This window comes from Apium graveolens, chromosome 4, assembly GCF_009905375.1.
Source record: "Apium graveolens cultivar Ventura chromosome 4, ASM990537v1, whole genome shotgun sequence".
Classification (NCBI taxonomy): Eukaryota; Viridiplantae; Streptophyta; class Magnoliopsida; order Apiales; family Apiaceae; genus Apium; species Apium graveolens.
In genome coordinates, this window is record NC_133650.1 from 189156391 (window position 1) to 189170108 (window position 13718).

Consider the following 13718-nt stretch of genomic DNA (forward strand, 5'->3'; position numbering starts at 1 on the left):
TCCATGGTTCCTGGTGGCATCCGAATGGGTAGATGATATTTTCTCTAGCAAGTCCAAATTGTGAATAACTTCATTAACTAATTGCCTAAACAAACTCATTCAATGTAGGGACTCCTGCTCTTACTTCAAGAGAATTTGTTGAAGAAGACTTTGCTAAAGTTGCTGAGTACTTCGACAGCGCTGTAAAGTTGGCACTGAAGATAAAATCTGAAGCTAAAGGTTCTTAACTTATCTAGATCTTTTTTTCCTAGTGTTCTAATCTATGCATTGTGCATATATGTACCTTTTTTACTCTTTTTTGGTCGGAGAACCATTTGGATTTTAGTTGCTTGTGATTCCTACGTACTTGATTTCTTAATTTATACGGTATAATTTGATTTGACAATTTGGGGTGATTTCGGCTGTTGCTATCTGCCAATATATTCTAAGGTCTCTTCTTTATCTTTTAACTGCAGATGAAGAGGCAACTAAGTTAGCGAAGAATTCCGTGAAACAGTTCTTCTACTTTGGCCTAACAGGGGCAGGAGGTTGATCTATAATAAAGCAGATCTGTAGTATGTCTGACTTAATATTTTGTGTAGCAGTATGGAAGTGAAACCAATAACCTATTTAACGTTTTTTAGTCTCGAAGTTATTGTGCTTTCTTATGGTGGTTGTAAATGGAATAACCAGTGTTAATGTTGTTCTATGGAAATACACAATGATTTAACTGGTATTATAGTTTTCTAAAATAAAGTTTGCGTTAATGTTGTTCTACATGTCATGTTGTTCACTTTCAGTTAATGTTTTTGTTAACAGTAATTATATTACTAGCATTATTAATGACAATATCATTTTTTTGATTATTTTTGTTTTAAATGCTTCTTTTATATGATTTATATCACTTTCAGCTCATGAATTTATGGAATGAAAACGATGTCTAAAATGTTATAACACATCAACTTGTGCAAATAAAATCGATGTCAAAAGTAAAAGTTTTTATTAAAATAATTGAAATAAATCGATGTCTTTCAGTATAATGCACAACGGTTCCATTGAAAAATGATGTTAAATAAGAACTTTGACATCGCTATATCAAGAAAAACCGATGTGATATATAACATATAACATCGTATCTTGGAAGAGAATTGATGTCTAAGTTCCTCTTTAACATCGATTCCACAGACCGACCGATATACTATAGAATTTAAGACATCATTTTTTTAAGAATCTGATATCTATCAGTTAAAAGTTCTTCCCTATTATATATTTATAGTGCTTTTTAACCTCCTAAATACCATTTTTCACAATCTAGTTGTAACATGTTATTAAAAAAAGGGCTAATTATACATCAGTTTGCTCAGAAAATCGATGTCTATGTTAATATTTAACATCGGCTAAAAATCGATGTTGAAGACCCCTACCTTTCTCTACACATGCGAAGACATCGGTTTGGAAAAAAAGACATCGCTTTATAACCGATGTCTAAGGGCATTTTTCTAGTAGTGTTATCAGCTGACTTATCCCTTATTAATTAATTACGAAATTAATTAAAATTCAGGGTTTTGGGCCTTCTCAAATGGGCCTTACTTTCAGCCCAATTCAGGTATAATCAATGCAACATTAATTACATACCCATGCCTTATTTTATTCCTGATCATTTGCCCCCCAACTTCGGAGAAACCGTGAAAAAGGTTTCGCAGAAGTTAAGTTCATTCGTTCCCTTACAGGGTATCGTTTTTGTGTAAAGTGTGGAGCGACCTACACATTTACAACTATTTTCCTTTATTCCTATTTATTTCCAGGAATTTTCCCTTAATTCTGAGATTTTCCCTTGATTCTAGGATTTTTTCCTTAATTTTCTGGAATTTTCTCTTAATTGTGGGATTCTTTCCTTAATTTCTGGAATTTTTCCTAATATCTTGGATTTTTTCCTTAATTTTCAGGAATTATTCCCTTATTTTCTAAAAATATTCATATTTTTCAGAATTTTTTAAGGAATTTCCTCATTTTCTGAAAATATCCAGGAATTTTTATTTTCCAGAATATAAAATTCTTTTTCAGAAAACATTTTTTCTTCTCTCTTTTTTTCTTTTTTTTTTATGTACATTTCGACCAGGAATCCTGTTCGACCAGGATCCTGGTCGAATTACCCCCGTATTGCCCTAGTCGACAGATCTTTTGAGGAGGAGCATTCGATCACGATTCCTGGTCGAATTTCGATCAGGATTTTACACTATATATATATATATTATTTTTTCGACCAGGATCACAATCATTTCGGTCAAGATTTTTGTTTTTGACCGAAGTATACCTCCTTTCTTGCCTTAGTCGAAGTATTTTTCGATCTGGGGTGTTCGACTAGGATTCCTGACCGAATTTTGGTCAGGATTTTTCCTCCCCCACTTTTTTTTATTTTCTGACCCTGATTTTGACCGAATAAATAGCCAACGTTTTCTTGGTCGAAACTTATTTCGACCTCAATCATTCGATCAGAAATTCAATAGAAATCTTGATCGAATTGGTCAGGATTTTCGTTTCTGTTTAGGGGCCCATTTATTTCCTAGGCTTTTCTTTTGGGTCAACCCTTTACTGGGCTTCTCATAATTTCTGAATTGGGCTTATATATTGGGCCTTAACTTTGGTTTTTCTAACCAATTTTGGGCTTCCTTCCTTTTGGCCCATTCACTGGGCTTGTTGCATTCTCCAAAATATTTGGGTTTCCATTTATATATTTTCTGTCATGGGCCCTAATCTGGGCTTGATTTTTTCCCAGGCCCGATAAGATTTGGGCTGGGCCTCCATTTACATCCCGAATCCCAGATTTTTTTGGAATTTCTGAAGTTTCTTCTGGATTCTTCCAGATTTTACCAAGTATTATTTTCTTTTTCTAGAATTTACATAATTTCTTCCAAAATTTTCTAGAACTTTCCATAATTCTCTATTTTTTGGGCCTAAATGGGCTTTTTAGGCCCAATTTGCCCTCCATGTGCCTATATAAGAGTGAGGTGGGAGTGTGACCTTCTCAAGTGAGAGAATTATTTCTAAAGAGTTTAGAAAAAAGATTAATAATTAAAAGGTGTTTTAATTATTAGTGAGAATAATAAAGGGTTAATAATAATAATATTTTATGGGAAAATTTTCAGCTGAAAAATTTGCCTATAAATATACTATTATAAACCCTATTTTTGCCTCAACAAAAAAATTTACAAAAACCTAATTCTCTCCACCTACTCCTCCTTCATTACATCGTTTTCTTGGTGGATACCGGTGGAGTGTTTCACACTTGAGGAGCAGCTGCTAAGGATCTCCGCTCGTTGTTCTTGGATCGCTATTAAAGACCTCCATCTTTCCATTAACGTAAAGCTTCTTAAGGTAAACATACTGAACTACGAATTAAATATTATTTTTCGCATGGATCCTGCGGAGGGTTTCGGTTTTTTAAGATTTAAATTTACATTTTCGCTGCGTTTATGTGCTAAAAACCCTTCACCCTTGAGATATCTGAAAATTCTCTTAATAGCTATTAAGTGAGATTCTCTAGGATCAGCCTGAAATCTAGCACATAAATATGTAGCAAACATTATATCTGGCCTACTAGCTGTTAAGTACAGAAGTGAGCCAACCATGCCCCTATAACTTGAAATATCCACAGACTTTTCAGTAGTGTTTAATTCAAGCTTAGTTGCAGTAGCCATGGGAGTTTTTGCAGATGTGCAATCCATTAGATCAAACTTCTTTAAAAGATAAAAAATATATGTAGTTTGACTAATGAATATTCCATCACTAACTTTCTTAACTTGCAAACCAAGAAAGTAAGTTAGTTCTCCCATCATACTCATTTTATACTTACTTTGCATCAATTTGGCAAACTTTTTGCAAAGTTTCTCATCTGTAGAGCCAAAAATAATATCATCTACATAAATTTGAACAAGTATACTAGAGCCATTAACATTTCTTAAGAATAAAGTTTTATCTACAGTACCTCTTGTGAAATGATTTTCCAAAAGGAACTTTGATGAAGTGTCATACCAGGCTCTAGGTGCTTGCTTCAATCCATAAAGTGCTTTCAAAAGATAATAGACATGTTCTGGAAAATTTGGATCTTCAAAATCAGGAGGTTGACTGACATAGACTTCCTCCTCCAAATATCCATTCAGAAAGGTACTTTTGACATCCATTTGATAGACCTTGAAATTGGCATGGGCTGCATAGGCTAAGAAGATTCTGATGTCTTCAAGTCTTGCAACATGAGCAAATGTTTCATCAAAATCTATTCCTTCTTGTTGACAATAGCCCTTAGCAACCAATCTAGTTTTGTTCCTGACTATTATGCCATTTTCATCCATCTTGTTTCTGAATACCCATTTGGTGTCTATTGGATTCTTTCCTTTAGGCTTGGGCACCAGCTTCCATATATTATTCCTTTCAAATTGGTTTAGCTCCTCCTGCATAGCTAAAATCCAATCAGGATCCAACAAAGCTTCTTTTACCTTCTTTGGTTCTTCCTTGGAAAGGAATATGCTGTATAGACATTCTTCTTGAGTTGTTCTCCTGGTTTGAACTCTAGAAGAAACATCACCAATTATTAGCTCAAAGGGGTGATCTTTTGTCCATTTTCTTTGTTGGGGTAGATTAGCTCTAGATGAAGAGGCCTCATTGTTGTCTTGATGTGTGATTGAGTTTTGATTGTTAGGATCTCCCCCTGAGTTTGTAGATCTTTGATTTGAGAAAGGGAAACTTTCTATAGGTGATCTATCTTGAGTTCCTGCTCCTCTTGATAACCCGATGGATGGTGAATTTTGAGTACCGACGGATGAAGCGGGTTGCCTTCCGACAGATAAGGCAGATTGTCTCCCGACGGATGAAACATTTTGCAATTCGATAGATGTTGAATTTTGTGCTTCATTTGTAGTAGATTTTTCTGCATTATCCTTTGATACTGTTTCTTATCACTTTCATCATCACTGTCATCACTAACCATCTCCACATTGTCGAATTTGAGGCTCTCATGGTAATCTCCATCTTAAAGTCCTTCAATCTTTTTATCATCAAACACAACATGTATTGATTCCACAACAATGTTGGTTCTTAGATTGTAGACTCTATATGCTTTACCAACAACATATCCAACAAAAATTCCTTCATCTGCTTTAGCATCAAACTTCCCATTTTGATCAGTTTGATTTCTCAGAATATAGCATATGCATCCAAAGACATGAAGAAAATTTAGAGTTGGCTTCTTGTTCTAGAACAATTGATAGGGAGTCATGCATCTTGCTTGATTTACCAGGGAAATATTCTGAGTGTAGCATGTAGTATTTACAGCTTCAGCCCAGAAATATGTTGGCAGTTTAGACTCTTCAAGCATTGTCTTGGCAGCTTCAGTAAGTGATATGTTCTTCCTTTCCACTACTCCATTCTGTTGTGGAGTTCTTGCTGCTGAAAACTCATGCAGAATCCCATTTTCCTCACAAAATGCTCTCATGACAGAATTCTTGAACTCAGTTCCATTGTCACTCCTGATTCTTCTAACCTTGAAATCAGGATGATTATTGACTTGCCTTATGTGATTGATGATGATTTCACTAGCCTCATCTTTAGACTTTAGGAAATATATCCAAGAGAACTTTGAGAAATCATCTACAATTACTAGGAAAAATCTTTTCCTTGAGATGGACAACACATTGACTAGTCCAAACAAATCCATGTGTAGCAGTTGCAAAGGTTCTTCGAGGCTCAATTTGACTGCTCTTGTGTTTCGTGACTCGATCTGCCTTAACAAGATGCCTATGTACCTTGCTGTATGCCAAGGATCAAGTTAAAAAATGTAGTTCTGATTTGTAGGGTGAGGCCCTTATATAGATGTTGGGAGTCCTTGAATTGGACTTGGGTTAGAAGACTTGGTGGGCAAGTCTCAGAATTAGAACGGACTTTGGAGTCCTAAGAGGTAGGAAGCTGATTGCTTATCCCACCAGGTTCCTTGGACGCCAATCTACAAGGATTTATTTCTCCACTATGACTCATCTTATCAGCTGACTTATCCCTTATTAATTAATTATGAAATTAATTAATATTCAGGATTTTGGGCCTTCTTAAATGGGCCTTACTTTCAGCCCAATTCAGGTATAATCAATGCAACATTAATTACATACCCAGGCCTTATTTTATTCCCTATCAAATTCTTTTAAATTAAGCAAGCTAATTGTAAATTAGTAATGACTTTAATAATAAAATATCTCATTATTTCGGGTTTATTTGACCAAAACTCAAAAAAATTACTCGACTCTGCAATATGCATATATGTTAATTTTTTGTTTTTTTTATAAACATATTGACAATATTTGAAGGATTAACTTCAATTTTTTTCCTTTTACACGACCCTGCTTGTATTTATTTAGTAAATAAAAACTGCACTACACAAACAAGAAAATATGTATTATGATTAATAAGATATATTAAAAACGTTATGAACGTTATTAATGTTTGAAAAAATGCCCAAAATACACTACTTTCCAGCTCCAACTGCCCAAAATGCCTGTTGGCGGTACGTTTCTCCCAAAATACCCACTGATTACGCATTCAAGACATGCGTATTAAAGTTTTTAAAAAATAACAAAGAATATGCATCACATACATGCGTATTTAAAAAAATTAAAGAGATACGCATTCCAAGAATGCGTATTCACTAAATTACAGAAGTGAATACGCATTCCTGTAATGCGTGTTCTTTGTTTTTTTTTAAAAAGTGCATACGCATGTCTAGAATGCGTATTCAACGGGTATTTTGGGCGAACACTCCCGCCTATTGGCATTTTGGGCATTTGCCCCCCAAATGGTGGGTATTTTGTTTTTTCACCCTTAACGTTTTACATGAAAATTATACACATTGATAGATACTCAACTTTTATTTGATATGTTTTAGACGTTATATAATATTTATCAATAAAAAATGATCAAAAATTTTACTAATATAATTGTACGGTGTACAAAAAAATTCTAGAAAATTACCTGTGTTTCGCACGAGTTATTATGCTAGTTAACTTTTATATGTCTAACATGTATATTTTTGTAATGTAATAAAAAAAAAATTAAGAAAGAATTACAAAATAATTAGTGTTTAATCAAATGAAATAAATATTATAAATTTAATCGAGTAGATGCTTAAATAGAGGATCCAAAAATACTATGAGATAAAACGAGCGGTAATTTAGTCAAGTGAATATTAAATGGTTTGCAACCATCAATCGATGGTGTGCAATTATCAACACCCTTAATTAATATATGTACTTTTTTCGATGAATGTAATATTTAATATTTACACTTTAATTATAAAAATTATAACAAGACGTGTTTACTATTTTTTACTAAATATTAAGTGTTTAATTTGTATTTTATTAGTCGTTAATAACAATGGCTTTAAAATAGTACAATTAACTAGTTAATAATAATAATATTAAGATAATAACTTATATTATATAAAAATAAAATGTTTATTCTTACAAAAAGTTAAAATATTAAATAGAAATGTTTTAATATTTAAACCAAAATTTAGATCAAATTGTCTGAGTTAAAGAATGGTTGAGTCCAAATAAATTCGAAACAAACTGTTGAAGTTGTTCTAGTACAAAACTTATTTTAAAGCCACTTTATACAATTTTCTAAATTCAAATCTTTTCATAAAATCTTGCTACAAAAATAGTAAGATAAAAATATAACAACTTTTGCATATATTTTGATATTAAGAATCATTTCTATTATTAAAAAACTGATTTAATAGTATAAAATAGTAAAAAAAACACAAGAGAGTACAAACATAATTAAATCGAATATATCTCAAAATGATTGCACGAAAATCGACAGTAGAGAAAAATTGGCCGAGTCGTTTGGTGAGGAAGCACACTGTAAGCCAAAAAGTACACGGTGACAAACATAAAATTATGGGCGATCATCAAATTGCATAAATCGCACAAATCGTATAAACAGTCCGTATCATTATATACTGCAGCAAAAAATGTGATTTTTAATATTCTGTAATATAATTGTGGTTTAAGTTTTGACAATTGCGCGGTGCGGTACGATTTGACATTTTAACAAAGCGGTTCAATTTGACATTTTAACAAAGCAGTTCAAATCACACTGCACCGCAATTTCATATACATATAAATTTATTTATAATATATATAATATATAAATATACTTATATATTATAGATTCATTTCTTATTTAATATTATTTTGTATTATAAATACTAGTTTACAAATTACATATTACTGATATATATTTATTTTTAATCAAAAACATATATATTTAGCTTTTTTCTTAACTAAATTATTATTATATTCGAATGTAAATATTAATTTTTTTATTAACTAAATTACCCGCACCACACTGTATTGCATTTTTCTGATATAATTTATATAATTTTTAAGATTATACAATACAGATACGGTTTAGAAATTTGATAAAATCGAACATGTCATTTAATTTACGATTTGAGCAAAATCCGGCAGCACGGTAATCGCGCCCCACATAAAACTTGTGTGCCTGTCCGTGTATATATCTCCAACAAGTCTAGTCAAATGTAGTCAGTCAGTCCTAAAGCCAAATAAAAAAGTCCAGTACTCCCTCTGGTTTTGTTGTGCTTTAAACGTGAAAAACAAAGGCTTGCAAAAATGGTGGTCGGTGACTGTACCACCGGCGTGGTTTTAGTGGTAGTTCTAACGGTGATCGTGACGGTGGTGAACGGAAATTCAGAAGGAGATGCACTGGTGGCGTTGAGACACAGCTTGACAGATCCCAACAACGTGCTTGATAGCTGGGATTCTACTCTTGTTAATCCTTGTACTTGGTTTCATATCACTTGTAATCAAGACAGCCATGTCACTAGAGTGTATGTGATTACACCCCTTTTTTATTATATCATTCTATGTATCGCTATATATCCTTGTGTTTGTGTGTGATATTTATGTGTTTTTGATCTGGGGTTTTAGATTGCTTTATATATTAAACTCCCACCCTTTATTTCTGTTGTTTATATGTATACATGTGTGTGTATCTATGTGTGATTTTGTGTGTTTGAATTTAGGGTTTTGTATATCTGTCATTTTAATTTGCTTAGATTTTGTGGTTTAATTTGTATGTGAGGTTTTGAGTTTTTTATATTTAATGTTTATATATGTTTGATTCAGGGTTTGTGTATGCTATGTTATTTTAATTTCACATGTTTGATTTTTGTTATTAATGTTTAGTATGTTTGGATTGAGTTCTATATCTGCTATTTGGTTTTGTATTGACTGATTTATTGGTGGTAGTTTGTGGCTTTTTTCTATTTATGTGTCAGGGCTTTATTTTTATAAATCAAGGTTATGTATACTCTCTTTTTGGTTATTTAAGTTTGTGTTTTGGGATTGAGTTGTATTAGTTAATTTGTCTTTTGATTGAGTTATTGTTCTTTACTATCTTGAAGTTTTTTTCTATTTATCTAAGGTGCTTTATTGGTTAATTAATCTCCTGATTTACATATTTAGTGTATTAGATATGTTTTTTTACCAATTAATTTGTATTAAATTAAGGTTGTGGTTCTTTTTTACATAGTTGTGTTACTTATGTTTTATGTGAAGGCTTCATTGAGATCATGGGGTTATAATGCTAGGGTTATACATTGATTTGAACTGTTGTCGCAAACTATATGAAAAGTTGATTTTGAAAAGTTAAAATGATACGGCTGGGTGGTAATGTTTTTCTTGTCATATTAGATGTCCTATTCTATGATTGATTGATGGGAATGTTACTGCTTTATGTGTGCTACTTGATCAATGTTTTGACCTCCATTTTGCTTAGATTGTTACGAGATTCAATCATGCAGTCTTTAGATTGGCAGCGGTGAACCATATTTTTTGGACCAAAGACTCTTATAAGTTGTTTGACTATACATGTTTTAGTGTTTTTTTTTAATTTTCCGATATGATTGGACTGAAGCTTCCTACTAATTGTGTTGTAGTTCTGTAAAATAAAATGTGCTGCTATCTGGAATAATATCTGAATGCTTCCAAGAAACAACTTTTCCTTATGGCGGCGCAAGTAAAATGGCTATCTAAAGCTATTGACATAATCACATTATTTGTAATTTTTACTCTGTTGGATATCCATTCATCGCTGTAAGAAGTATTGACTGTATTTTTCTATGTTAAGAATATGCTTTATATGTGATATTTTTCTATAGCAAAACCAGTGCCATAATTCACAAAAGCAACTTAAAAGCCTAGTGAACATGGTGGCTTGTTTAAATTTGGAAGGCCACTAGTTAGCGTTGTGATATAGGATTGTAGTTTTTGACCTGGTAGTTTTTGACCTGGTACTTTTTTAATACAATATTCTATGCCTGTGACACACAATTCGGATACAATTTTCCTTGTTTCAAGCATGTTATTTGTATTCATAAATATCTATAGTACTGCTGAGTGCTGATCAAGACACTGCTATTTACTTCCAAGTCTAAATATTATTGTTCATTTAAGGTCAGTCTTGTATTGGTTGGGTCAAGGATGAAATTTGTTGCTTGTCTTGTAATTTATTTCTGCAGAGACCTTGGTAACACAAATTTGTCTGGTGTTCTGGTACCTGAGCTCGGAAAACTCGAACATCTCCAGTATCTGTGAGTACTTTTGACTGCATTAGCACTGCTTTGCTGCTAACTATAGTTATTGTTAATGTTTTGTTTTCAGTAGTTATGTATTAATATAATTCAGATATGTAATCGACTAAACAATGTTATCCAAACTTATTATGATTCAGCGAGCTTTACAAGAATAACATTCATGGTACTATACCTGCTGAGCTTGGCAACTTGAAGAATCTAATCAGCCTGGACTTGTACAACAACAATCTTACAGGAATCATTCCTCCTACCCTTGGGAAGTTGCAGTCTCTTATTTTTTTGTAAGTTGTCCTTACCATCAGAATATGTGTGTGAGTGTGTGTATTGTAAAAATTTATTTACATCAATGATCATTTGAGAAGAAGACAGCAGCTTACCAAAAAGTGGATGCTATATGAAGTCACTAGTCCCCTTTTCTCACACAAGCACTCCATGCCCCAATTTATGAATTGAAATTCAACATTCTCCTTTGGCAGGCGCCTTAACAATAATCACTTGGTTGGGAAAATTCCTAGGGAACTTGTTAGCGTTTCCACTCTGAAAGTTGTGTAAGTGATCAAGATTTTGCTTTAATTCTAGTATTATTCTATATATAGCCTGTGAATAAAATTCTATAATAATTGTTTGCATGTGTTTCAGTGATGTCTCAACCAATGATTTGTGTGGAACAATTCCTACCAAGGGTCCATTCGAGCACATCCCATTAAGCAAGTAAGACTCGTTTGATTATCCTGTTTGCCTATATTTCCGGTGCTTTATATTTTTTAAATTTGTTATTACCTCTTCTGGTTCAAATTTAGTATTATTTTGAATATGAAATTAGAGAATCCCTACATGAATACGAAAGAACTAGCAACACCCTTCATATGGATGCTAATAATCTGTGCAGTCTGATATGGGATATACCATAATTAATATGCATCAGGGATTGCATACTTCCCCAGTGCAAGTGATTCATTTACAGACCCACCGAACTTCTAATTATATAAAATTTATACCTAAATTAATATTTTGAACCACTTGGTTTGCATCTTAATTATATATTATTTAGTTATTGGACACTAATAAATCTTTCCCTGCGAACTTATTTCTGGCGGCAGCTGCGCCTTTCTGTATTTATTACATGCTAAAATCAGCTGTAACTAATTTGTAATTTTTACCTCCCAACACTCTGGCGGAAGCTGCGCCTTTCTGTATTTATTACATGCTAAAGTCAGCTGTAATAAATTTGTAATTTTTACCTCCCAACACTCAAACATGCTTGTCACTCTGGATGTGGTGCCCTGACTAATTGTCTTTAATAATGACTCGTGCAGCTTTGCAAATAATCCTCGACTTGAAGGACCAGAGTTGGAGGGACTTGCAAGGTATGATACAAACTGCATATGAATAGGAGATCAAGCTTACTAAAATCCAAACGATCTTATGTGTTAGTTTTATACTTGTCCCTTATAAAAAAATAGTACCAGAATAGGTGTCTTGTGCTACAAGATGGTTGGATATGTGAGCCCTATATATGATGAGGCTCTGTCGTGTAACTTCGTCATGAAATTCTATGTAAAACATAACTATCAACAAAGCGGAGATCATGTATGTGAAACATGGTTCATGTTGTGGTATTGTAAAGGTGACTTGCATGGATGAAAAAACTGCTAGCATTATGGATATATGTTAATACTACACGCATGAAACTTGCATTGTTTGGTAGAAGTATTAAGAACCAAGTTCAAGAATGAGAAGAGGCTACTATTATGTTATAGGGGAGGAACAACTATGTTGTATAGGGGAGGAACAACTATGTTGTATAGGGAAAGAACAAAGCAAGTAATAATAATGATTTATAAAATTCAAATTTTCGCTTCAGGTGAGGTTCATGTCTCTTTCAATGTTTCGGTTTATATGAATTTAAGGTTTTTGTTGTCATTTTGTTGTAATCGATTATAGGTAAAATAATTATGTACAATTATGAGAAAGAAAATGCTAATTTAGCCACTAGGAACGGGGTAAATTAGGTTTTTATAATGTAATCACCTCGTCACATTCTTAATTTACCCTATATTTGAAATAAATCCAAAATTTTGGATTTAAGTAAATTGCTGCATGTCCTAGAAAAATATCCGGAAATTGTTTTCTTTGTGAAATCAATATTAGTGAACGAATAGTCAATTTCATTTATAAAAAAATAGTAAATAATATGATGAAAACCAAGTATTTGAGAACATTTATGAAAACTTCATTTTATTGGGAGATATCTCTTCTATATGTAATAGGAGAACAATCATGAGATTAAAAAGTATCATTAAAAAGATTAAATTACCCTTATTTTTAATATTTATATAAAAGATGTGGTTTGTGGGAGATATCTCTTCTATATGTAATAGGAGAACAATCATGAGATTAAAAAGTATCATTAAAAAGATTAAATTACCCTTATTTTTTATCATACCCATAATATATAACTGTGCTAAATAAATATTTTATTTAACTTTAAAGGTAATTACTTGAATTCCGTAAAAAAAAAAGATAATTACTTAAATATCTGAACATCTGAACATCTAATTTAAAAAAATGAATTCCAGATATAAAGTTAGGTATAGTACATAAAATCGATTATTATTTTATTTATTAATTATTTTTTAGTTTGAAAATATATCTCATGTATTTTTAACGTAATTTTTATTATAAAAAGTAATTAAAATGCACATATATAATTTTTTTTTAAAAATATTGAAAATAAAATCACTTATATATAAATAATCTATATCGGTATTGCATTAAATAAGCTCGAATTATAATGAGTCAATGTTTTTTAATTTATACATGACTCGGCCGAAAAACATTGTCACATTCTATGTTTAGTAAATTTAAATTACAAGTTCGACGAGAATATCTTACCAATAATGTGAAATATTTTAATATCTTATGTTAATATAAATTAATGTGTTTGAGGTCTTTATAAGATCAATTTCAATTGATTATTTGTGTTAAAATTATTAACTTCAATGGTAGCGCATTATTATTTTTGGGTCTTGTCCCGATTTTAAAAATATTCGAAATATGATATGAGATCTAACGAGAT

At 32.0% G+C, this 13718-nt stretch overlaps 1 protein-coding gene across 1 annotated transcript; it reads left to right on the forward strand.

Moving 5' to 3' along the window:
• Positions 1 to 8557: 8557 nt before the first annotated feature.
• On the forward strand, positions 8558 to 12319 carry LOC141720492 (leucine-rich repeat protein 1-like). The gene is made up of 6 exons (XM_074522928.1): positions 8558 to 8872; positions 10565 to 10636; positions 10777 to 10920; positions 11116 to 11187; positions 11279 to 11350; positions 11956 to 12319. Exons 1-6 carry the CDS (start codon positions 8655 to 8657, stop codon positions 12026 to 12028), a joined length of 651 nt encoding a protein of 216 aa, XP_074379029.1. The 5' UTR covers positions 8558 to 8654; the 3' UTR covers positions 12029 to 12319.
• The last annotated feature ends 1399 nt before the right edge of the window (positions 12320 to 13718 follow it).

Excerpts from the sequence above, each read along its gene's own strand:
- LOC141720492 (XM_074522928.1), top strand. The coding sequence starts at position 8,655 with ATGGTGGTCGGTGACTGTACCACCGGCGTGGTTTTAGTGGTAGTTCTA. Across the intron at positions 10,921-11,115 it reads TTGCAGTCTCTTATTTTTTT|GCGCCTTAACAATAATCACT; the intron begins GTAAGTTGTCCT and ends CTCCTTTGGCAG. Across the intron at positions 11,188-11,278 it reads GTTTCCACTCTGAAAGTTGT|TGATGTCTCAACCAATGATT; the intron begins GTAAGTGATCAA and ends CATGTGTTTCAG.